Raw genomic sequence first — 27,640 nt, forward strand, 5'->3', positions numbered from 1 at the left:
TCATTAATATTCTAGGAGTTACCTGCTTTCTGTACACTGTATGAGGCTAAAGCAGTAGAGAAATTAGGAATTTGCCCAGGGACACCACGTAAGGTGAAAGACACTGGAATCTGACCTGGAGGGAGAGGCTGTGGTCCAGCCTTCTGTGTATGCAACTGGCCAAGTGGGGTGGTGGGATGGAAAGACTGAAAAGTGGAAGAAGGCCCACATGTGGGAACTTCAACAGGCCCCTGCATAAAGTCACTGAATTCTTCTTCATCAAGAAAGACAGTTTTAGTAGAATGAGATGTGGGATAATCTGCAAAATGGAAAATGGCAATGAAACACACAGAAATGAAAATCAACAGGGGAAAAGAAATTAAGATGTAGTACAACTCCAAAAGAATATACTGAAACATAAACACTGGAGGTGAACAAGAAATCACACGAACAACAGTAAAATGGAATTACACAACGAATGCAAAACACTTCGATGCCCATTTATACACAATTTTTGTGTCTTTTTAGAAAGAGATTTTATAGCTATCTTGCATCTGGTTCAAAAATAGGAAAATGTAAAACTCAAAATTTCTTTCCTTCTATTTTTTCCCTGAAATCACTAATAATTTACATCAAAGTGGTGATAACTTTTGAAACCCAAGTGATCTGTTTATCTGGATAATATTCTCTCAAATCAACATATACCAGAAGAAAATCTACCTATATGCTACTGAATGCATTTTAGATAGATACATACTCTGATGATTAAATTTCATTGTGCCAGTAAGAAACAATACATGATACATACCTGCAGTTTTTGATATATTATGTCTAATGAATGCACTTAGCATAGTTCACATTTCATATGAGGAATGAGTTCCCATATGAGGAATGAAAATTACAGAGGCAACAAGAACATTAAACACATTACCAAAGTGATACTTTCCTGTGAAAATCATCAAAGTTAGGACACCACAGAGTGTTAAGTCAAACAACCCAACAGTCAATTTAAGAAAAGTAAACCCTGACTGAGAACTATGTTTAAAAGATCCGTGCCTCTAAAGGATGTAAATATCACAGTGGCTTTTTACTGTTAAATATGAGATTCACTTATGTAACAAACCTACTGGGACTACATTTAATACTAGGCTCATTAACAACACTATTATTGTTGCTTCTTCACATTTTTAACTGCTTTGAATTTAACATTTACTAAAGTCTAATGTCACAAGGAGAGTCCTTTAAAAAAAAAAGGTTCTCATCTGAAATACAGAGACACTATGTGCTTCTCTTTTGGACCCATTCTATTTTGGCTCTGTGAAAAAAACCTCGGAATATGTAAAGTTCTATGAAAGATGCAAAATGAGCATGTGAAATGACTACCTTAATCAATTTTGTTTAAAAAAGAAAAAAGCCATGCCATAATGATCTCAACCCTCCCAAATAATGATTACTGGGAGTGTGGATTTAAGGTCTCAATTTGGGTTCTCAGACCAGCACCAGAAGAAAACTGAGAGCTACTATGAATATTTTTAAAATGGACCCTGACTGTTTAGGCTAACCAGTGTTTCTTTGGATTTGGCTGGAATTATGTTAATTCTATGTGGTAATGTTTTGGCTTATAAACTCTTGTAGTTACATACATGATTAATAAGAAGTATAAAAAATCATGTGATACAGTTTGCATTCAATACTTTAAGATAAAGTCTATGGGGAAAAATTAAAAGATGTCTTTGGTGGTAAAAAGGCTGGAAGCTCTTTTTATATACTTTAGGCTTAGGTTTAAGACCCTAACTGGAGAAGCTCTGGATATTTCTTGGCTTGCTTCAGAAAAATATTTTTCTAGCTAAGCATGAAACAGTTATCTGGAAACAGCTAACTGCATGCCCGTTGATTAAACTCATGAGATTATTTGAACATCAAAACACCAATGTATTAACAATGAGGTTGTTAAACCAGACGTTGTTGTCCAAAGTGGGCATTTTATTTGGATAGAACAGTATGTTACCTAACAATGACCATTTCTCTCTGCCACCTTCTCCTTTTTCTATGTTCCATGCTGGCTCCAGTTTTATCACTCCAATGTCTATTCTTAAATTACTTCTTGACTAGCTTATTCAGCTTATAATTTTCATTTTTATGTATGTTTCTTTCTGAACTCAATCTGATTGCTAATATCCATTCTCTTTTCAATCTCAGTGTGTATTTTACTTTGGGACATATTTTTGGAATGATAATTGAGTATATAATCTAACAAGTGAAATTAGAGTAAAAGCTGTCAAGAACTGGTTACTGTGCCAGGATTAGATTACCCCCTCCTGATATCATCTATAAAAGGTATTAAAAGGGTTTAAGATAAAATTTATCAATGTAATGTATATCAGCAGAAAATAATACTTGGCTGAATGATTTATGGAAACTATTTACCTAATAATGGTATGTTAGTCTTGAAATTAGCTGAGAATGGGTCAAGATATTAAATTTTAGAGGAGGTACTGGGGATTGAACCCAGGACCTTGCGTATATTAAGCTGTGCTCTACCACTTGAGCTATACCCTCCCCAAGATACTAAATTTTAAAAAAGGATGTGGTAATAGTTACGTGAAGACAAGACTCATTTCAACTGCTAAATGTTTAAAACATGTGCAGAAAAACCCCCAAAATGTCCCCTTGCCCTGCTCTATTAGGTACTTTTCTTCTGCTTACCTGATGACAAATGATAATAAAAACTATAAAGAAGTGTACTTAAAATTTCATGAGAAATACTATTAAAACCGTGACTTTTTAAAGAGATCATTTAGAAAATTTGTAAGTTTAACCACACTGAATAAAATCTGAGCTAGATCATAAAAGTAAAATTATTTTAAAATAATGAGAATGAAACGATAAACTCCTTTATCACAGTTGCTTTGAGTGAATGGATTTTTACTAACGTTAACATACTCATTTATACAAAAGATTCACAAATAAAGTTATTATACTGACATTTACTAGAAGACAAAGAGGTTTCTTCCCTCCCAAGATAGTTATCTAGACCAGAGCTCATAACCCACTGTGAATTTTAAAACATCCAAATCTGTACTCGGCTTGAAGGAAGAGTTCAACACTGACTCTTCACACACACGACGGTCAATAAAACATATAGAGACTACAAATCACCTTCTAACAAAACAAAATTTTAAAAATAAAGCTACCTGGTTTCTTAGGGTGTGATGCTGGAGTAGGGTGCATCTTAGCATCTCTGGAAAATCCATCTAAGTTTCCTTTTATGGCTTCCAAAGCATCATCTCTACTCTTCTCTCCTGTCTAAGAGAAAATAAAACATATATATTTCTTTACTTACCTCTCACACTTCATCCTAAATCCATATAAATATTAAAAGAAAAGTGTAGCTATTAGTCTATTTCCAGTATTTTTACCACCTACTTTGGATAGTGAATTCTCCAAGTCAGAAAAACACCGACAAGTGTATAAAGCAAAGGCGTAAAATGACACTCTATAGAATTTTATTAAAAGTCCATTTATAAATACTTTAGGGGACAGCTGGTAGACGTTAAGTATCCAGTATTAATGCTTCCCAGGAAATGATTACAAACATTTCAGTGGTAGCAAAAAAGACTTGTGAAGATAATGGCTGATAATCCATTCTCTTCAACAATAAAGTATCTTTACAGAAAGAGAAAATTCCTTCACTTTTGTTTGGGGTTTTTCTTGGGGGGGGGGGCGGAATTAGGTCTATTTTATTTATTTGTTAGTTTGATTTTAACGGATGTACCGGGGGTGGAACCCAGGACCTCATGCACTCTAAGCACACACTCTACCACCGAGCTAGACACCCCCCGCCCCCACTTTTGGACTTAAGGCAAAACCAAAATGAATGAACCACAGCCTCAGCTTGGGCTGATGCCCACGTGACAAAATCCGCTGAATGAGTGAGAAGAGGTGTGTACAAGGGGTACACTGCGTGTTGTGGAGCCTATTACCTTGGGTTTCACACTGCTCAGAAGTCTCAGCTTTTGCTTCTGTTCTTCAAACTGGCGTCTTTTTCTTTCTTCTTCTAAGAGTTTTTGCTGCTGTTCAAATCGTTTTCTGAAGGAAAAACAACCTAGTAAAGAGCCGGCTTCAGGGATTATCAACTGTTATATTCATATTTCTTCTACTACCAGTTTCAGCAATACCATCCTGCATTTCTAGAACTAAAAACTTCAGTGGTAGTTGTATCTAATTTTTCTCAAGACAGTCCTTTTCCCCTACTATATAAATTTCAAAATATACAAAATGAGTCTAAAAATGATTTACCTAAATTATAGACATGAATTTGTCTAATTTGCAAGGGGAGGAGATAACTTTTTGCATGCAAAAGGAATCTCAAACACATAGGGAGGTAGACAAAATAAAAACAGCCTTTGCTCTGCATACAAAAGAGCAGCTTCTACCTGGGGAAGCAGCACCGCACGTGAGAAGGGACACCGGCTCAGGGGATCAGGAGCCTGCACTCGGTTCTCCTAATAACTGTGTAACCTGCATTGACAAGTGGCTCATTTCTTTGGACCTGACTTGCCCCAGATGTAAAATCAGACGGTTGAGTTAGAAGGTCTAAGGCCCCCTCTGGCTTTAAACTTGTAATACAAGTATTTTAAAGAGTTTTAAAGGCACTGTGACTGTTTCAGCTTCACATCTGCACTACAGAACACCTGACAACTGTAAAATTAACTGCCACCAGGTATCCTTATCCTTGAATCCCGAGGTCCCTTACTGCTGCTCTTCGGCAAATTGCTTCTGCATGTCTGGAGTGTACTGTGGGCCTGGAGGACGCATTCCCAGGAACGGTGCTTGTCCCAGGTAAGGCATTCCTCCTGCTGGTATTGCTCCCATCGGTATCCCTGCCTAGAAGAAACAAAGGCTTAGGCTTAAAAAACACAATTTCTTCTTCTAATTACGACAAAGAAAAACTGTAGCTTCCATAAATTTTCTTAATATTTTTATTAACGAACTACATAAGCATTTTAATAGAAGATTCAAAGAACACAGGCTAAAAATGAAAAGCTCCCCTTAGTGTCCTGCCCTTTTCACTTCCCTCACTGTCTTCAGGGGGACCACCACTGCTAATAGCGTGAGGGAGGGTGTATGCATAAGGAAGCACATGTGCACGCACAAATTATATCCTGGTGAGCTCACTGAACCAGACGCTTTGAGAAGAGTTATCAAGATATGATGTCCTACATGTCTTTGAATTTCCAGCAATAGGTAAGTTCCTGGCATATGGTAGTTATTTCACAAGTGAGATTGAACATGCTTTTCCAATATGTAGGATAGGATAATAAATACTTTGATATTATCACAGGCTTGATATCCAAACTTTGACAGAAAATAAAACATTTTCAATAATAAATGACATCTCAATACAACAGCATAAAATTTACTCAAGTGTCCAAAAGTAAGAACAGGATTGCACAACAGCTAATCACAAAATCTAATATTAATGATGATGATGACGACAATGATAATGGCTAGTTTTCACAGAGTGAAAATTTCTCTATTCTTCAACCTTCTCCTGAAAGGTTCTCCAAACTTCAAACTCGGCTGTCCCTGGAAGCCCTCTCATTCTTTTCCAGCATCTCCTGTAGATGGGGAATGTTGCTCCTTGCTTCCACCTAAACCCTTTTTCTCCTCTCCCTTCAAAAACCTGAATATATTTGGATTTCTTGCCATTAGACTTCATCATTTACTATCCTACCTCGTTTATGTCATCTACTGACCCTCAACTCCCTTACTCTTTAACTGAAGGCTTCAGAACCTTGCAATGGTCCATTCTACTCCTAAACTGCTCTTGGTGACGTCAATAATCACGTGGATGACATATCTAATACTGTGACCTCTCAGGTCTCCTCATCACAATCATGTCCAACATGCCATTTCAACTTCCCATTCCACAGTCAAACCCCTGATCATCAGCCCCAGTAGCTGCATCATGTCCAAAATCTTGATTTTAAGCACCCCAACACTTGACCATCACCTTCTATCCTTCCAGCTCATGTACTCCAGCAATTCTCTTATTTCATCAATACCCACTTGAATCCATTAATCTTACCACTTTCCCAGTATCCATCATCATCATGATGTCCTTATTTATCTTCTTGTTCAGCTTAGATTCCAGGATTCAGTATTAAATGCCCTTGGAAACATCCTTAACTCCCTGACCTCTCGCTTGCTTGCTATGGTCTCCTGGGGAATCTCATTCCTGGTTAGCTAACTAATCACCTTCTCTTACCCTTATACCCAAACCACTTGACCTTGCTGATGAGAAAAACTTTGAGGATTCACCTTAAATTCCTGACTACAAATTTCAAACGGATCCCCAACACAGGAGTCCTCTGAGGACTCCAACTATGTAAGATTTCAATCCTTTGAAGTTTCTTGAGATTTGCTATGGCCCAGCATATGGTCAATTGTAATGAATATTTCATGTTTGCTTAAAAAGAAAGTGTATTTTATAATTATTGGGAACAGTGTCCTATCACCCATTAGTCAAGCCTGTTAAGAAGACTGTTTAAAACCTATTATCTTTACTGATTGTGGATCTATTTCTCTTCGTTGTTCTGTTAGTTTCTGTCTTACACATTTTGAGGCTAGGTTATTAGTAGGTGCACTGCCAACTGTTATATCCTTTAGGTGAATTTAATCTCTTGTCAATATGAAATACCCTCTTTACCTCCAGGCTTTTAAGACTTTTGCCTTAAAATATATTTTGTCTGATTTTCCTTTAACTATATCAGCTTTTGGGGGTTGTTTTTAGTACTTACATCATTCTTCATTCTTTTAAACTTTCCCGTATCCTTATATTTTAAATGTATCCCTTGCAAACATCAAATATCTACAATCTTCTCTTTTGATCCTTTAAACCATTAACATTTAATATAATTATTGATACATTTGGGTTTAAAACTATCTTCTTATTTTGTGATTTGTTTCACTTTTTGTATGTTTCTTTTTCTTTCCTTCTTGGCTTTTTTTGGATTGACTACTTTTTCTCATTCCACTTTTTACTCCTCTTTGTCTTTGGTTTCTCTATGTGTCTGGATGTGAGGATTTACATTTACTTATTCTCACTGCCTGGTATTCACAATCTGGTGTCACTGTCCCAAAACAGCCCTGATACTGGGGGAATGATCGAGTGTGGTTAGGTCATAAAAGACACTGCAGCTTCCACTTTCTCTCCAATCACCCACTCTGGAGAGGTCCATGTGGAGCTAGGGGCCATCTAGGGACTGAGGTCTCCTGCCTACAGCCAGCACTGAATTCCATCCATGTGAGTGGGACTTCGTGGAAGTAGATCTTCTAGTCCCAATTTGTGATAAAGTTTAACTCATCTATATATATGAAATTAATTAATGCAAACTACCAAAAGTTAAATCAAGACTATTCACACTACTGGATTTAGTGTATCAGATTTTCATCAATCCATTTTTAATAATGTTTTTAAACAAGACTAAAATTTTAATCTAAGAAAAATTTGTTAAGGAAATCATGTTAGTGTTTCCTTCAAATAAAAAAAGCATTTCTTTTGAAATTATCCAAAATACCTCCCTGTTCTGAACTTTCACTGAAACAGAAGGTTATTTTAAGGTCCAGAAGTAATATAATACGTGTAAAGCACCTAGAACACTGTCTAGCACATATGAGAAAATAAATAGATATTATAGAAATAATTACCTTTATGCATTAGAAATATACTTTATACTTTAGAAATACTGATGACAAAATAGGACACTCTCAATGTCCTATTTCATTTTCTGTTTTTTTCCTGAAACAAAGATTCCTCAAGCAAATATAGAATTAGGCAGCTAGATAAGAAAAATGAACGCTTAACAGTTATAACACAGGTATCATTTTTACTGTGTTCCTGCTACATGTCAGTTATAAAATTAGGCATTTACATTCATTGTTCTCAATACTTGTAAGATCATCAGAATTAGAGATTTCGATAATGATAACGATCAAGAAGATGACCTTAATAATAACAAAAGCTTATGAAGCCTGTAGTGTGTTCCAGGGACTTTTCTAAGTGCTTTACATGCAGATAAACAAGATTATACTGTATAGCACAGGGAAATATACACAAAATGTTATGGTAGCTCACAGAGAAAAAAATGTGACAATGAGTGTGTATATGTCCACGTATGACTGAAAAATTGTGCTGAACATTGGAATTTGACACAACATTGTAAAATGATTATAAATCAATAAAAATGTTAAAAAAAAGTGAAGCAAAAAGGACATGTTAAAATTTGATAAAAGGATGACATGACTGTCTACAAAACAAAATCCCAAGGAATCTATACAAAACTTCCTAGAATAAGTGAATTCAGCAAAGTTTCAGGTTACAAGACAAACATATAAAAATAAATTTGTATTTCAATATACCAGCAATGAACACATGACAGTGCAATTAAAAATATGCCATTTACAATTACTCAAAAGAGTGAAATACTTAAATGCAAATCTAACAATATATTTGCAAGACTTATGTTGAAAACCATACAATGCTAATGAAAGAAACCAAAGATGACCTAAATAAATGGAAAGACATATCATGTCTACATATTGAAAGACTACATATTAAATATGTCAACTTCCCCAAACTGATATAAAAGTGTAATATAATTCCTATAAAAACTCTAACAAGAGTTTTTGTAGATCTAGACACTACTATTGTGGTATTTATATGAAAGGCAGAGGAACTTTGAATACTTAAAACAATTCTGAAAAGAAGAATAACATGAGAGGAATCTGTCCTAGACAGCTAACGAGATTAAATCAGTAAATCAAAATTTCCCAACAAAAAAAGCCGACCCTGATAGCTTTGCTGATGAATCATACCAAATATTTAGAGAAGAAATAATAGCAATTCTTCACAAGCTTTTCCAAAAAATTGAAGAGGAGAGAAAATTTCCTAACTCATTCTGAGGCCAGCATAACCCTGATACCAAAGCCAAACAAAGACACAAGAAAGGAAACTATGGATCAATACCTTCATGAACATGAATGCAAAAATCTTCAACAAAGTATCAGCAAACAGAATTCAGCAGCATATTAAAAGGATTATACACCATGATCAACTGGAATTTATTCTTAGAATGCAAGAATGGTTTAATATATGGAAAATGATCCATAAAATATACCATATTAACAGAACAAAGGGAGAAAAACCCCACATGGTTATCTCAATTGATGCAGAAAAAGCATTTGACAAAATTCAAAACCATTTCATGACCCAAAACACTCAATTATGAATAGAAAAAAATTATCTCAACACAATGCAGATCATATATAAAAACCCCACAGTGAACATCATACTCAACAGTGAAAGAGAGAAAGCCTTTTTATCCTAAGATCAGGACTAAGGCGGAGATGCCTGCTTTCACTATTTCTATTCAAAATAGTAATAGAAATTCTAGCCAGAGCAACTGGGGGGTGAAGTGGGGAGGCAGTAAGAGGCATTTAAATTGGAAAAGAAGTAAAATGATCTGTTTGCAGATGATGTGATCTTATATGTAGAAAAATCATAAAGACTCTACAAAAAAGCTGTTAGAATGAATAAATGAATTCAGCAAAGTAGCAGGATGCAAATTCAATACACAAAAATCAGTTGCATTTCTATACACACATAAAAGAAAAATCCAAAAAGGAAATTACAGAAACAGCTTCATTTAAAATAGCATCAAAAAGTATAAATAATTAGGTATTAACCAAGGAGGTAAAAGACTACACAATGAAAACTACAAAAAAATTGCTGAAAGAAAATTAAAGAAGGCATAAATAAATGGAAACACAATCCATGTTCATGGATTGGAAGACTTAATATTGTTAAAATGTCAATATTACCCAAAGCAATCTACAAATGCAATCCCTATCAAAACTCCAATGACATTTTTTACAGAAACAGAAAAATTCATTCTAAAATTCATATGGAGGAAACAACCTAAATGTCCACTGACAGACAACTGGATAAAGAAGCTGTGGTATATTTATACAATGGAATACTATTCAGCCACAGAAAGAATAAAATAATGCCACTTGCAGCAACATGGATGGAGCTGGATATCATCATTCTAAGTGAAGTAAGCCAGAAAGAGAAAGAAAAATACCACATGGTATCACTCATATGTGGAATCTAAAAAAAAAGAGAAAACACAAATGAACTTATTTACAAAACAGAAACAGACTTACAGACATAGAAAACAAACTTATGGTTACCAGAGGGGAATGAGGATAGAAAGGGATAAATTGGGAGCCTGAGATTTGCAGATACTAACTACTATATTTAAAATAGATTAACAAGTTTCTTCTGTACAGTACAGGGAACTATATTCAATATCTTGCAGTAACCTATAATGAAAAAGAATATGAAAACAAGTATGTATGTATATGTATGACTGAAACATGCTGTACACCAGAATTTGAAACAACATTGTAAACTGACTATACTACAATAAAAAAAAAAAAAGAAAAGAAAAAAAATTCATATGGAATCTCAAAGGACCCTGAATAGCCAAGGGAATTTTCAAAAAGAACAAACCTGGACAACTCAGGCTTCCTGATTTCAAAACCTACTACAAAGCTACAGTAATCAAAACAGTGTGGTACTTGCATAAACTAGGACATATAGACCCATGGAAAAGAATAGAGGGCTGAGAAATAAATCCTTGCATATACAGTCAAATGATTTTTGACAAGGGTGCTAAGATCATTCTATGGGTAAAGGACAATCTTTTCAACAAATTATGCTGTGAAACTAGATATCCACATGCAAAAGAATAAAGTTGGACCCTTATCCAACACCATACACAAAAATTAAGTCCAAAAGGATGAAGAACCTAAATTTAAGGCCTAAAACAATAAAACTCTTAGGAGAAAATGCAGAACAGAAACTCTGTAGCATTGGTTTTGGCTATGATTTTCTTGAATATGACATCAAAGGCACAGGCAACAAAACAAAGAATAGCCAAGTTGAAATTCATGAAAATTTCAAAAAATTTCAAAAATCATTAAGTACATTAAGAGACACAAACCACAGAGCAAAAAGGCAAAACACAGAATGGGAGATAATATTTGCAAATTATATGTATGATAAGATGTTAATATCTAAAATATACAGGAAATTTCTAAAACTCAACAACAAAACACTCAATTCATAAATGGGGAAAGGACTTGAATAGACATTTCTCCTAAGATATACCAATGGCCAATAAGCACATGAAAAGATACTCAACATCACTAATCATTAGGGAAATGTAAATCTCATACATTAGTATGGCTCCTATCAAAAAACAGAAAACAAGTGAGGATGAGGAAAAGTTAGAAAATTTTGCACTGTTAGTGGGAACAAAATGGTACAGTTGCTGTGGAAAACAGTCTGGAGGTTCCCCCCTAAAAAATTAAAAATAGAATTACCGTATGACCCAGCAATTCCACTCTGGGTGTATACCCGAAAGAACTGAAAGCAGAGTCTCAAAGAGATACTGGTACACCCATGTTCACAGCAGCATCATTGTTCACAGTAGCTAAAATATGGAAGCAACCCAAGTGTCCATAGACCAATGAATGGATAAGCAAAATGTGATATATACACACAATGGAACATCAATCTTAAAAAGGAAGGAAGTTCTCCAATATGCTACAGCATGGATAACCTTTGAGCACATTATGCTAAGTGAAAATAAACCAGTCACAAAAAGACAAATACTGTCTTTGATTGCACGTACAGGAGGTACTTAGAGTACTCAAAATCATAGACGTAAAGTATGATGGTGGATGCATGGGGCTGTGGCGGGGAGGGAAGAATGAAGAATTACCGTACAGATTTTCAGATTTACAAGATGAAAAGAGGTATGAGGATGAGTGGTGGTGACGGCTGCACAACAATGTGAATATATTTAAAAGCACTGAACTGTACAGTTAAAAATCGTTAAGGTGCTTAAGTTTTATGTTATGTGTATTTTACTGCGATAAAGTTGGAGAAAACATGGGAGGAGTCAGTCTTATACAGCTACTGTAATCAGGACGAGTAGACAGATAAATCAATGGAACAGAACAGAGAACCTAGAATACACCCACACAAACATGCCCAATTGATTTTTGACAAAAATACAAAAGCACTTAGACAGAGGAAGGACAGCCTTTTCAGTAAGTGGTGCTAGAGCAACTGCACATCAATAGGCAAAAAAAAGAAACCTCAACCAAAATCTCACACCTTGTGAAAAACTAATCCAAACTAACTTAAAATGTAAAATCATAAAACTTTTAAGTAAAAACAAAGAAGTCTTCAGGATCTAGGGCAGGACAAAGAACTCTCAGACTTACACCAATGCATGTTCCATAAAATGAAAAACTGATAAACTGGCTTCATCAAAATTAAAATTCTTTTTCTCTAAGAGGGACCCTGTTAAGAGGATAAAAAGACAAGTTCTATGGTCTGAATGTTTGTGTGTCCCCAAAATTCGTATGTTGAAATCAACCTCCAAAGGTGATGGTATTAGTAGGTAGGGCCTTTGAGGGTGGTTAATTAGGTCATGAGAGTGGAAGCCTCATGAAGGGGATTAGTGCTTTTATAAAGAGATCCCAGAGAGCACCCTAGTCCCCTCCCCCACGGGAAGATACAACTAGAAGTCTGTGACCTGGAAGAGGACTTCACCCGACTATGCTGGAACTATGATCTTGGACTTTCCGCCTCCAGAACTGTGAGAAATAAATTTTGTTCTTTATAAGCTACCCAATCTCTGGTACTTTGTTTTAGCAGCCTGATGGACTAAAACAACAAGCTACAGACCGGGAGAAAATATTTGCAAACCACACATCCAATAAAGGACTAGTATATAGAACATATAAAGAACTCTTGAAACTCAACAGTAAAATATAAAAAAAAAAATTCCAACTGGAAAATGGATGGAAGATAAGAAGAGTCATTTTTCTGAAGGGAATATAACGATGGCACCTAAGCACATGAAAAGATGTTCAACATTGTTAGTGTTAAAGAAAAACCAATATGGAGACCACACCTTGAACATACCCCTAGGCCAAACACTCAGTCACACAACCAAAACGTAACACTGCCCTGATTTCCCCGAAATGTTGACTCTGATCTTAAACAAAACCTAAGCTTTCTTCATGTCAGTGTGACCTGACAGTTTCTGAGCTAATCAGTTACAAACAAGTAAGCTTAGCAATGAGAAGGAAAGTTTCTAGGAACTAACCACAATATAAAACAATGAACTCATCCATGTTTATAAACTGAACTGTAACTGCTGAAAGCACTTGCAGTTTGAGGTCTCCCTGTTTGAGAACAGTTTGCTTCTTGCCCAATATTCATATCAACTAAAGCTTTCTGGATTTTCTTTTGACATTAGTCTTTTGGGAAATGCAATTTAAAATCACGAGATATCACAACACATCTATCAGAATGGCTGAAACAAACAATTACACCAAATAATAGCGAAGATGCAGAGAAACTGGATCACTCATATACTGCTGGCGGGAATTTCTGTAAAAGGGTACCACTACTCTAGAACACAGTTTAACAGTTCCTTTAAAAACTAAACATCCAACCACCATCTCACTCAGCACTCCTGGGCATTAATCTCAGAGAAATGAAGCCTTATAATCACACAAAAACCTCTATTTGTCATTGCTAAAAAGTAAAAAGAGCCCAGATGTCCTTCAATGGGTCAACAGTTATATAGACAGTAGTTACATCCAATAATGGAATAGTACTCAGCAATAAAAATGAATGAAATGCTGATAAATGCAACAACTTGGATGAATTTCAAGGGAAATATGCAGAACCCCCCCCCAAAAAAGCCAATCTCAAAAGGTTAGTGATTCAACTTGGATAACACTGTTGAAATCACGTAATTATAGAAACGGGGAACATATATTAGTGACTGCCAAAGATTGGTGGGGGTATGAAATGGGAGGGACATGAATTTGGATATAAAATGCCAACAAGAGGAGATCCCTGGGGTGATGGGAATGTTCTGATCTTGACTACATCGATGCCAATGTCCTGGTTGCAATATTATACTTAGTTCTGCAAGCTGTTACCCCTGGGGAACTAGGTAAAAGATTTCTTTGTATTATTTCTTACATAAACGTGTACATACATTTATCTCAAAATAAAAGGTTTTAACTAAAAATGTTTTGATAAAGCTGTGCAACTGGCTCACACATGTTCATCATATATTCTGTTCTATTTTTTTCTCTTTTTATATATAAACATTTCTTGAGTTATAGTCATTTTACAATGTTGTGTCAAATTCCAGAGTAGAGCACAATTTTTCAGTTATACATGAACATACATATATTCATTGTCACATTCTCTTTCGCTGTGAGCCACCACAAGACACTGTATGTATTTCCCTGTGCTACATAGTACAATCTTGTTTATCTATTCTACATTTTGAAATCCCAGTCCCTTCCTACCCCCCATCCCCCTGGCAACCACAAGTTTGTATTCTATGTCTATGAGTCTGTTTCTGTTTTGTATTTTTGGGTTTTTTTTGTTGTTGTTGTTTTTAGATTCTGCATATGAGCGATCTCATATGGTATTTTTCTTTCTCTTTCTGGCTTACTTCACTTAGAATGACATTCTCCAGTAACATCCATGTTGCTGCAAATGGCGTTATGTTGTCGGTTTTTATGGCTGAATAGTATTCCACTGTATAAATACTCTACATCTTCTTTATCCAGTCATCTGTTGATGGACATTTAGGCTGTTTCCATGTCTTGGCTACTGTAAATAGTGCTCCTATGAACACTGCGGTGCAGGTGTCATTTTGAAGTAGGGTCCCTTCTGGATATATGCCCAGGAGCGGGATTCCTGGGTCATGTGGTAAGTCTATTCCTAGTCTTTTGAGGAATCTCCATACTGTTTTCCACAGTGGCTGAACCAAATTGCATTCCCACCAGCAGTGTAGGAGGGTTCCCTTTTCTCCACAGCCTCTCCAGCATTTGTCATTAATAGACTTTTGAATGATGGCCATTCTGACTGGTGTGAGGTGATACCTCATCATAGTTTTGATTTGCATTTCTCTGACAATTAGTGATATTGAGCATTTTTTCATGTGCCTATTGATCATCTGTATTTCTTCCTTGGAGAATTGCTTGTTTAGGTCTTCTGCCCAGTTTTGGATTGGGTTGTCTGTTTTTTTCTTATTAAATTGTGTGAGGTGCTTATATATTCTGGAGATCAAGCCTTTGTCAGTTTCATTTGCAAAAATTTTCTCCCATTCCATAGGTTGTCATTTTGTTTTACTTATGGTTTCCTTTGCTGTGCAGAAGCTTGTAATTTTCATTAGGTCCCATTTGTTTATTCTTGCTTTTATTTCTATTGCTTGGGTAGACTGTTCTAGGAGAACATTTTTGAGATATATGTCAGATAATGTTTTGCCTTTATTTTCCTCTAGGAGGTTTACTGTATCTTGTCTTATGTTTAAGTCTTTGATTCATTTTGAGTTTATTTTTGTGTATGGTGTAAGGGAGTGTTCTAGCTTCATTGATTTACATGCTGCTGTCCAGTTTTCCCAACACCATTTGCTGAAGAGACTGTCTTTATTCCATTGTATATTCTTGCCTCCTTTGTCGAAGATTAGGTGACCAAAAGTTTGTGGATTCATTTCTGGGCTCTCTATTCTGTTCCATTGGTCCATAAGTCTGTTTTTGTACCAATACCATGCTGTCTTGATTACTGTAGCTCTGCAGTGTTGTCTGAAGTCTGGGAGAGTTATTCCTCCAGCCTCTTTTTCTTTAGTAATGCTTTGGCAATTCTAGGTCTTTTGTGGTTCCATACAAATTTTACTATGATTTGTTCTAGTTCTGTGAAATATGTCCTGGGTAATTTGATAGGGATTGCATTAAATCTGTAGATTGCCTTGGGCAGTGTGACCATTTTAACAATATTGATTCTTCCAATCCAGGAGCATGGGATATCTTTCCATTTTTTTAAGTCTTCTTTAATTTCCTTCATCAGTGTTTTATAGTTTTCTGTGTATAAGTCTTTCACCTCCTTGGTTAGATTTACTTCTAGGTATTTTATTACTTTAGGTGCTATTTTAAAGGGGATTGTTTCATTACTTTCTTTTTCTGTTGATTCATCGTTAGTGTAAAGAAATGCAACTGATTTTTGAATGTTAATCTTGTAACCTGCTACCTTGCTGAATTCGATTATTTCTAGTAGTTTTTGTGTGGACCTTTTAGGATTTTCTATATATAGTATCATGTCATCTGCATATAGTGACACTTTTACCTCTTCTTTTCAAATTTGGATCCCTTTTATTTCTCTCTCTTGCCTGACTGCTGTGGCTAGGACTTCCAGGACTATGTTGAATAGGAGTGGTGATAGCAGGCAGCCTTGTCTTGTCCCAGATTTTAGTGGGAAGCTTTTGAGTTTTTCACCAATATATTCTGTTCTTACCTACGTACTTGAAATATTGTAAGAATAACTTTAAAATTTATTCTAAATCTTTCCTTTTCATGAGTTTTCGGGAGTGGAGAGCTATACAGCAGCCAAGACTAATTTTCATCTTGATTTTTATCTGGAAGTGCCCCCTTCAAAGACTTAAGTGATCACTAAAGAATAATGGGTTTTCCTCATACATGTCTGTGGTTGGTTAAGGATATTAAGTTTGGGGGGGAAAAATAAGATCTGAATGAATTTCTCCTTTAAGAATAGTGAGCAGCTTCCAAGAAGTGTAATGCCTGTCAGTAAGATTAAAGGGTAAAGAAAAAGATTTTGGTTTAGAACCATTAATTCTAAGTTCCTGATACTCAGGGAAATGATGTGGGGGTTATCAAATCTGAAAGTTCACTTTTTTATCGTTGTTCTCTGTGTTAGAGATCCTTATTGTTTTTGGTTGTTCCAAACTCTTTAAAAACATTTTTCAGATAATTACGCAGGTCATGAAACAATGTTTAGTGTGAAAATCAATGATTTAAAAACAGTATCAGCTGTTATTCAGATTCAGCGGTAAGCTTACTAAATCTTAGAAACACACTGCATTCTATGGTAGATTGTTTCCAATTACTGGCTGCCCTTACTGAAATGATGACACATCGCTACGTGGTGTGCACTCCTCCTGGTATACTCCCCTACTGATGTTTGTTTGGGCCACGTTACTTTGTGAGCAGAAGTGACTGATAAATCCTACCTCTGAGAGAAAGCTTTAAAAAACACCACAGGATGTGGCTATCTCCTTTTATTAATGCCAAGAGTCTGAGATGTCCGAGGTAAGGGTCTCAGGATAGAGAATATGGAGCTAAATCAAGCCAACCCACAAAGGACATGTTCACAAATGAGAAATATACTTTTGTTTTTCTAAGTCACTGAGATTTGGGGATTTTTGCTTCTGCAGCACAACCTAGAGAAAGCTGAGTAACTTGGATGTAAAAACCTACAAAAGCTCAGTTTATTCCCATTTTCTTTCTACTAGAAATGAATACAGAATGACTTGGAAGTTTCCCTAAATCTTTACATACAACATAGAAGCTTTAGTTGCTTAAATGACTTCAACATGACAATGGCTTCAACTTAAATTCTGATTGTTAACTCCTAACTATCTATTTATAAATTATACACAGGTGTGATTGTTCTAACATATTGTATACATGATAAAACATGCAGAAAAAGAAAATTTTAATTAGGTAAAAATGAAATATATGGTATTTAAAATATTAATAGTACAAAAAAAACCCTTTTGTTCTGGCTTATTTGTGAATGATTTTTTTTTAATAGTACTCTGGATTCAGCCGAAGATCTAACTCCTGGATTTAATTTATTTGGTTACTCGGTTTAACTGGATATCATGGCTGAAAAAGATGATTTACAAAGATATGGAGATCCAAATGGATGTGGATAAAGCCAGTTACTCAGGCTGTACTTATTAAATCATGATATACTGATTTCATGCACCAATTCTTAAAAAAACAAAAAACATTATTTGCTTTTATCCACACTACCTATGATCATGACCAGTTATGCAGGGACACGCTCAGCACGATGGCAGGAAAATTCTCTCCAATTCTCCTGCAGTTCTCTCTCAGATTCTCATTATGGCTCATTTTAAGTGTTACTGATTTTTACCTAATCCCTCCCTTTTCTAAAAGTGGAAACTTTGGGAAAATTTGGAAAAAGAATATTAACATTTTGCCCTATTTGCTCTGTTTGTACAACATGCATGTGCTCTTTTTTCTTTTTCTGAACCATGTGCAGGTCAATTGTAGACATAAGACATAATTTCCTTTTTTTTTTAAACAAAAAGAAAGTAAACATGAGGTTTATAAACTTGAATAAGTAACAGTAGCTAGAATTGGTAATATTGTTTCAATTCATCATACTTATATTTTGGTTTACAACAAATGAGGTTTCCTATTTACTTAGCAAGATAAAGATTCCTTTAAGAATTTGTTAAAAACTAAATCAATTAAGACGTTAATTAAATAGTACATGGCAAAAATCATGAGGGTGATACTCAAATTACAGAAGTTTGGGAAGCTAATAGTTAAGAACTCAGGCTCTAAAACGTAAGATAGCTTTGGTTTCACTCTCTGCTCTGAAATAAATTGTATGACACTGAATAGGACATTGAATCTGACTGCAGTTTCATTATCTATAAAATGGGAATAAAAGTATTACTTATCTGATAGAGTTGTTATGAGGACTGAATAATATAATGCACACAATGAATACAGCACATGTAAACAACAAATGGTGGTTATTATTATTACTGGTTACTAACATTATTCAAGAAAGAATGTTTCAACCAGAAATGGTGGTTGTGAGCCAATGAAAGCATGGAAACATAGTCAGATCAATATTACAACAGAACATGAAATAATGTCATGGCACCTGAAAGATCATTCCTGATATTAACATTAACATAAGAAATAAAAACTTCTTGCCCATTTCTGCTCACTGTGTGCCAGATACAATGCCAAGTGCTTTACAGAACTCCTTCATTCAGTTCTTCCTCTAACTGTACTGGCAAGGTATTATTACATTCCTGTTTTACAGGTAAGTGGCAGAGCTGGGATTTGAATTTAGGTCTGACACCAAAACCCATGTTTTTTTCTTTCATCTCCCCAACCCCCAACCCTACCCTCTTCTGTGTCTGCTCCTCCTCAGTCTCCTCTGTTGGCAACTCCCTTAGATTTAAACACTGAAATCTTCAAGGCTCTACCCTGGACTATTTTCTCCATCGACAGTGTTCTTGGATGTTCCCGTTCACCCCTATGGCATCAACTACCTTCTACATGTGGATGATTCCCAAAACTGTGATTTTCAACACACGGTGAAAAATCTTGAGCTCCAGGTCAGCTGATTAAATGGTCTCTGGACAGGCCCACTTGGATGTTTCATGGGTCCTTGAAAGTCAACAATATGTAACAATCTCTTCCAGTGCTTCTCTCATTAACAAATGACACCACCAGTTAGTTGCTCATGCACAAAATGAAGAATCAATTTGATACCAGCTTCACCTTTATTTCCAGCATCCAATCCTTCAGCAAGTCCTATGGATTTTACTTCCTAAGCAGTTCTCAAAAACATCCATCTCTGCGTCCACCTGCCACCGCCCTAAATCAAGCCAACATCTCACCAGCTCTCACTACATCAGCCTCTAACTGATTCTTCTTTCACCTACTTTTGCTCTCCTCTGTCCTTCCAATCATTCTCCAATCAGCACTCAGAACGATCTTTTTGAAATACAAATCTGATTGTGACATTCCACTGGTTGAAACTAGGCAACAGCTCCTTAATGCTCTCAAGAGAGAATTCAATGTATAATATGGTTAAGAATAGATCTACTGAAGACTTACGTTCCAATCTTGGCTAACTAAGCTCTGTGAATAGCCTTATAAAGTTTCAGTTTCCCCATCAGAAAAACTCTTTAAAAAGATGTTATGGGCATTAGATAAAATAATCCAATATAAAGATGGCTCTGAGCCTTGCAAACAATGACACTGTTCCTTTCTTGAGAACAGTGCTACTTCTCCTAACAATGCTACTTCACGGCATCAAGTCCCTGAATTTTCCAAGACGTCATTCTAAAATTCTTCCAAGTCAGTAGTCAAATACAGAAGTCACTGGATTTTCCTTAAATGATTTATCTTTTTTCACCCTTGTGAACGTATTTTTTGTTTGATTTTGAAGGAAGCCACCTAAGATGTAGACAACACTTATTTCTAAAGATAGCATTAAGCTCCTAGTATGTGTCTCTTAGTATGTAACAACATACTACAAACAGTAACTTTGTAAACATCAGCTAAACAGGCAAGTACCTGCATGGCAATAGGTCCCTGGGACATTTGAGAGCTGTAGTTCATGCCCATCATGCCTTGCATATTCGGCTGCATGACAGAGACCATAGGAAATCCTTGTTGCTGCATTGGCATCAGACCTGCTGAAGAAGAAAGATATCATTAAGGTGGGTGTTTTAAAGTATATATTCTTAAAAGCATAACTATCTAAAGGACTCATTACTTGGGAGGTGGCACAGGACAGAGGGAAAGGCACAGGCTCTGGAATGAGACAGACCTGAGCGTGAATTCCGTCATTAACTCAGCTATGTGATCTGGGGCAAGTTACAAAACTTCATCTGTAAAATGCAGAGAACACTATCTGTTCTACAGAATTTTTGTGCGTACTTGAATAATTAACAACGCGGCCTAACTGGCCTTCAAGATGGCCCCCAGTGATCTCTGCCTCTTGGTATTCAGACCCCTGTCCTTCCCTCCCACACTGACTAGGGCTGACCAGTATAACCAGTACGATATTGTGGGGATGACAGTGTGTGACTTCCAAGGCTAGTTCCTGCTAACCACTGCAGCTTCCTCCTTGCTCTCTCGGATCACCTGTTGGGGAAAGCCACGGCCACACCATGAGCATACTCAAGCAGTCCTATGGAGAATCCACGTGGGAAGGAACTAAAACCTCTTGCCAAAAGGCAGCACAAATGTGCCATCTGCGTGAGTGAGCCGTCTTAGAAACAGATCTTCCAGCCCCATCAAACCTTTAGACAGATGACTGTAGCCCTAGCTCACATCTTTACTGCAATCGCCTTGGCCCTGAGCCCAAACCAGCCAGTGAGGCCACTCCCAGATACCTGACCCACAGACACTGTGTAAAATAGTAATTTTTCATGCTGCAGCAGATAACTAATACAAAAGTAGTTAAGAGTTAGTGGTAATTAAGTTACTTTTAATACAAAAGTAGTTAAGAGCATGAACTCTGGAAGACAACTAGAAATGTCACTTGCTAGCTTGGGACCTCGAGCAACTTGCTTAACTTCTTTCTGTGCCTCGGTTTCTCAACAATGAAACTGTGTAATACCTAACATGCTCAAAAAATGACATTCTTTTTCTCTTTCCTTACATAAATAGTTAATATAACATTTACCATATAACAGCCATCAGCATGCAAAATATATAATGCAATGGCAGGAAAACTATCATGAAAGCATGATTTACAGTGTAGTACCTCCCAAACTCTTCCAAGAGTAGAGGGAAATGAAGATTACATCCCTTCAGGGATTTAATAAATACTAAATGCCTACTGTATTTTAGGCACAGTTTGAGATGCTTGGTATAAAACAAAATCCCTACACAGCCCGAACACAAATTTCATTCTAATTTTGCACTGTACCACAGATTACATCCATGCTGGCCCTAGGGTAAGGAACTTTTAATCAACTTTGATTTAAAATTGATTAAAAGTCTGGTAAAGTATACCATGTTTATCTTATGGAATCTGTGTACCTTCAAGGTTGTTTTTACACAGTTTAATTTCAGAAGCATGGACATCACATTTGTAGGTAACAATTATTAGTGGCAAGCTATTCATTTATTCATTCAATTATTTATTCAAATGCTGCATGTCACACACCATTCTAGGGACACAGCTGTGAACAAAACCGGTTTTTGCTCATACGGAATTTACAATGTAACTGGGGGAGACAGAGAATTAAAAAAAATCAGTGGATGTCAGGTGGAGATCGGGGAAAGGGAGAGCCAGGGAAAGGAGTGGTTGCTATTTCACAGCAGAAAAGGTTTCACTAATAGGGTGGCATTTAAGCAAGAACTTGAAGGACGTGAGGGAGTGTGCCAGGCGGTAATGTGGGAAGAGTATTCTAGACAAAGGAACACCAAATGTGAAGGCCCTGAGGTGTCATGGAGAATTAGAATGCAGAGTGAATGTAGCATAGTAAGATGTTCTTTCTCTTAGGGTCTGTGACCCTAAGGACTTATCTATTTTCATAATTTTATTTAATTCTTGAATGGATAACTTAAAGATCTGGTACAACACTTAAAGGTATGAAAGCACACACAGTGAAAAATAACTCTTGTTTCTCTCCTGTCTCCTGTTCATCTACTTATGATCTTGTGGCCATTCTTCCCGTCAGTTCCTTATGAATGCTTTCAGAAATAATAATTGCATAATTTAAATGATCAAAAAGCCCACTCTTACATTGTAAAAAAAAATCTCAAAAACAATTCCAAATTCCAGAAGAAACAGTATCTTTTGGGTTCTCTTCTTGTCCTGTTCCTTTGCTCAAAATGTAGATTTGCACTTAAAAGTTTGTAAAAATGCAAAACAACAAGCCACAATAATGAACACGAAACACTGTAACGCCCTCCTAAAGAACATCTCAAACCATTTGATCTAAATCTAGGACACATCTAATTACAGATAGCTTAAATAATATATAAATACAGCACGATGAAAAGAATGCATCTGACCCTTGGAAAAATTTACCTGAAACTCAACCTCCATCACTGATTACAGATGGAGACACTGACCATCTGCTACTGAGCCGCTCCTTATCATCCATCCCTGTGGTCACCTAGGAGTCTCTGTTTCTCCAGCAAGTCTACCATAGCCAGTCAACACTGGCTGTGTGAGAAGGGCCAGTTTTCAGAGCAGCTTGGCCTGTGGCGGGGAGGGGGTACACTGGAAGGGGAGAAGTGAGCAGAAAGAAGAGAAGGGCAGACACATTCTTCCTTCAGTGTTGTGTCCCCCGGGCACAGCAGCACGAGTCAAGATTATACCCCTTTGCTACTGTTTCCCTGAAGACAAAGCTAGAACTGATACTGGTGGGTCCTTGTCTGAAACCAAGAGAGAAGGGATATACCTAGTGGAGAAACTGCTACGAATAATACTCGGACTTAAAATAGTTTAAACTGTATCAGACTATGTGATCTCCTATGTACATGATTATGGTAAACCGAATTCACACAGAGAAAACTTAAGTATAAAATAACCAAAGACGTTCATTTATTCATTCAACAAGCATCCACAGAGGCCCTATTATCTTCTATCCTCATGCAGGGTACTAGGGATACTGATAAGCGTAAGGCAGACATAGCCCCCACCCTATCGAGTAACAATCTAGAAGACAGACAGGAGAAAGATGGTATTCAGAGAACTACAACTCTTTTCATTTTTGTCACCTGTTCTTTACTGCTCTTTTAACCCTGAAAGTCTCCTTCATCTCTGAGGTTAAATAACAATCTGTCAACACAATGTTTGTAAGGTTGGGAGATGAGAAATGATCATTACTATTCCTCAAATTACACAATTTTTGAGAAATTTTAAGAGTATCTTTCATACAGGTTTAAGGCTGTAAGAAAATTTTACTATATATGGCAGCAAGAGAACTTTTTTACCCACTTAATCCCAAAGTTCAGAAACGTTAACAGTGAAAATGAAAGTTTAAAACTCAAGCTTTCACATACCTTGAGGGGGTCTTATTCCACCTGCAACCGGAAACATAAAGCTGAAAGCAGAACAAAATATATCAGAGTCTTCAGGTGTACAAAGGTTTCAGATAAAACAGGTAATGTTCTACACAAATGACAGAAGTATAGTCAGGGCCCTGGCATTTGTTCTGCAGTCCAATACTGAATTATCCAGCACCAATACAGACTGACCGTCCACAGGACGCATGATCATCAGCATGTCAGTGCAGGGGGGAAATTTCTGAACTAGAAGACAGAAGACCTTGAAACTAGTCCTGGTTCTATCACGGTGTGACTTCTCTGGATTCCAATCTCCCCATCCACAAAATGAGAGGGCTGGATTAGATTCAGTTCGGTATTTATTGGGTGCCTACTACAGGAAAGGAATGAATTAGCTCAGAGTCTTGTGGAAGACACAGATGCAGGTTTTAACACAGGACAGGACGTGCTAAGTGCTGCGAGAGGTCCAGAACACTAACAGATGTGAGAAGGAAAAACTTAATGTGATGGGCTGTACTTGGGAAGTGTTGTGGAGATATCTTCTAAGCTGAATCTTAAAGAGAGGCACACCATATAGCCTGAGCAAAAGCTCAGAGGCCAGAGCTGTAGGTGTGTTCAGAGAAATGATTTAAGGTTGAATATAAGATTTAGGTTTGGAAAAATAAGCAGATTGTAGAGGGCCTTTAAAGTGTTTGATTTTGAGTATTATATGACGTCAGAGTTCTTTTAGTTGTAGTAAAATATACATAATATAAAATTTTACCATTTTAACCATCTTTAAGTGTACAATTCAGTGGCATTAAGTACATCCACAATGTTGTACAACCATCACCATGATCCATTTCCAGAAGTTTTTCATCATCACAAACAGAAACTCTGTACCCATTAAACAATGACTCCCCATTACTTTCTCCCCTCAACCCCTGCTAGCCACTATTTTACTTTCTGGCTCAATCAATTTGCTATTCTAGCTACCTTATATTAACTGGAATCATATAATTCTTGTCCTTTTGTATCTGACTTACTTCACACAGCATTAACATTTTCCAGGTTCATCATGCTGTGGCATGTGTCAGAATTTCATTCCTTTTCATGGCTGAATAGCACTCCATCATATGTACGTAGCATATTCTGCTTATCCTTTAATCTGTTGATGGACAGTTGGGCTATTTCTCTACCTTTTGGCTGTTGTGAATAATGCTGATATGAACATTGGTTACAAGTATTTGTTTGAGTCCCTCTTTCAGTTCTTTTGGGTATATACATAGGAATGGAATTGCTTGCTGGGTCATATAGCAATTCTATGTTTACTTCTTGAAAAACAGCAGCTGCACCATTTTACATTCCCACAAGCAATGCAAAAGGGTTTCAATTTCTCCACATCCTCTCAAACACTTCTTTTTTTAGTTGACAGTTATCCTAAAAGGGTGAAGTGCTATTTCATTGTGATTGAGCTCTACATTTCCCTGATGTCAGAGTTTTAAGCAGTGAAATGATCAGAAATGCGCTTTAGGTTTCTCTGGTAATGGGGTATCGCAGGGAAAGCTTGAAGTAAAAAGAGCCAGCTAAGAAACTATCAAAATCATCTCCATAAGAAATGAAAAGGGCCATCACCAGAGTAATGGGAATGGGGAAAAAAAAAAAGAGATGAATGAGCTATTTAAAAGGAAGAATCAACAGGACCTGGCAACTGCCAGGAGGGAGAACAGTACTGAAAGAGCAGAAAGAGTTGAAGATGATGCTGAGATTTTGAGCCTGAGCAACTGCAAGGATTGTGAGGCTGTTTACTGAAAACAGGAGCCCGATGTGAGCGGGTCTGGGAAGACAGGTGGTAGGAGTGTGTTCATGAGGAGCAATCTAACAGGCAATCAGAAACGTAGCTCCAGATCAGGAGCACGGTCTACATCAATAATCACCAGTAATTATTTAGCAACCCAAACTACCCACTGACCTATGTACCAGCCATACGATTCTCTGAAACGTTTAGTAGACCGGTAACAGCAACACGCTTCCAGTCGCATTTCCCCACCTGCAGGCTCTACGGCTTCCCATGCAGCTCCTGCAGCACAGGCGGGCGGCATCTCCCTGAAGGACCACTTGATGAGGCTACTCCCGGGATTAAAATAACGTCAGATTCTTCCCTAAATTGAATTTCCTGAGTTTATATTCAAGTCCCTCTCTCCACTTTTAACATGACTTTTTCAGTTTTATTTCATAAGACTCTTCTCTCCCATCAGTGCCACAGTCCACCTGGCCTAGCTGCTGCTCCCTAGTGTTCACTAGGCCTTCCCTTCTCCGTGATAATCTCTTGACCCCTTCCTCTTCCTGGAAATGAGGCCCAGCTGAAATATCTCTTCTTTGCCTTCAATGTTGCTTGAATCCACAAATATTTACAGAAGGTTTTCTATGTACAGAATGTGCTAGAAGCAGTGGAAGAGAAAAAGATGAGGAGGCCCTTAAGGAGCTTACAGGAGCAGTAAAAAAAAAAAATGGACAAGTTCACAAAGGGTACAATTCCACAAGGATACATATTAATTAAGATCTTTCAATTGTTTTTTTCCTGCCATACTTGACTTAAAAAAAATTACACTTCTCATCTTTTGGGTAAATTGTGCCTTTTATATACAAGTCTACCATTTACTCTAAAGTAGCCCATTTAGGATACCAATCAAAAGTAGGCTAACATTAAGTTAGCAAATGCCAATGCTTTTTGTTTAGTAGTCTCTTAGAACCGAGACAAGTATCTAAGAAATACGGTAAATTATAGTTCATGGATTTTCTCGATTAAAAGATAAGAGATGCCTGGTTCTTTTTCTTTTTCCCTAAAATATACTTAGGCTACCAACCATAATGTTAGCTTCCTTATAGAATAACCTCAGCCAGCACCACTGTTCTCTAAAAACCGTATTTTTTCTTTATTGAGCAAACAGCTTCTCGGCCTCAGAAAGTTTCCAATGTAAGTAATAATTACCGTACATTTTTCAAGGTAAGGATGATTTTTCTCTCCTATATACCCTCTAGAGTTTAAGAATGCAATGTTACTAAAACTAAATTTTAAAGATGAAAGAAAATTTAAAGTTAGTCATTCTAATTTCTATCACAATTCAGGCCATCTTTATAAAAAAATTGTGTTCATGGACCAATGATGTTAAAATACTATAAACTAAGGGGAATGATCCACTCAATTTTCTGCACCCAAGGTCCTCCCCACCAGAAATAAAACCAAAAAATTCAAACCCAAACAACACCAAATACCCAAAAAACCTGGGCCTAGAACGCCAAATTCTTTTAAGTTTGTATCTTCCCAGAACTTCGTGCCAAGATTAATCACATACTTGATCAAATTAATGCCACTCAAGAACATTTTAGAAACTGTCACCACAGTCACAAAGGAAAGAGATTATTACATATTTGTCTCCTCTGACCAGAAACTGACTTACATGTCAAACTAATAAAACAGTAGAAATCAGAAAACAAAAGAGAAAGAAAACAGTTTTAAATCTAAAGTGAAAGATGTGGAGAGAAAATGAAAAATGGGGTTGCACACAGGTGGTTTATTGAAAAAGCGACTGACTGTTTTTTGCCCTACCATACATATAAGCATCTGCAGGAGGTGATGACTTCAAAGACTTCACACTTTTGTAGTGTTCACGAGTCTAAAATTAAAACACTGCATATCAAAAAACTAACACTTCGTTTTCCAAAAATAACTTAGGATGCTGAAGATAAAAAGCTAAAATTATCTCCAAATGTATATAAACTACGGGTTGACTAGCAAAACACAATCAGACTAAGTCATTACACAAGTGGGATGAAAACTTCCGTTTGATGAAAACTTCCCGTTATCAAGTATTTCCTTAAACGATGAACCTGTCAA

At 36.6% G+C, this 27,640-nt stretch overlaps 1 protein-coding gene across 10 annotated transcripts in view; it reads right to left on the reverse strand.

Annotated features, from left to right (window-relative positions):
- The window catches only part of SYNRG (synergin gamma), a 78,987-nt gene that overhangs the window by 50,471 nt on the left and 876 nt on the right, over window positions 1-27,640 (reverse strand). For 5 of the 10 annotated variants that reach the window (XM_031467937.2, XM_064495022.1, XM_031467932.2 and 2 more), the window contains exons 2-7: window positions 23,761-23,801; window positions 20,308-20,429; window positions 4,736-4,866; window positions 3,963-4,068; window positions 3,174-3,285; window positions 116-298 (exon numbers count right to left, since the gene is read on the reverse strand). In XM_031467937.2, the coding sequence (XP_031323797.1) occupies window positions 116-298; window positions 3,174-3,285; window positions 3,963-4,068; window positions 4,736-4,866; window positions 20,308-20,429; window positions 23,761-23,801 (695 nt within the window). The remainder of the gene's footprint in view (window positions 1-115; window positions 299-3,173; window positions 3,286-3,962; window positions 4,069-4,735; window positions 4,867-20,307; window positions 20,430-23,760; window positions 23,802-27,640) is intronic. The other 5 variants (XM_031467940.2, XM_031467938.2, XM_031467934.2 and 2 more) reach the window with 3 other exon arrangements.

This window comes from Camelus dromedarius, chromosome 16 (assembly GCF_036321535.1).
Source record: "Camelus dromedarius isolate mCamDro1 chromosome 16, mCamDro1.pat, whole genome shotgun sequence".
NCBI lineage: Eukaryota > Metazoa > Chordata > Mammalia > Artiodactyla > Camelidae > Camelus > Camelus dromedarius.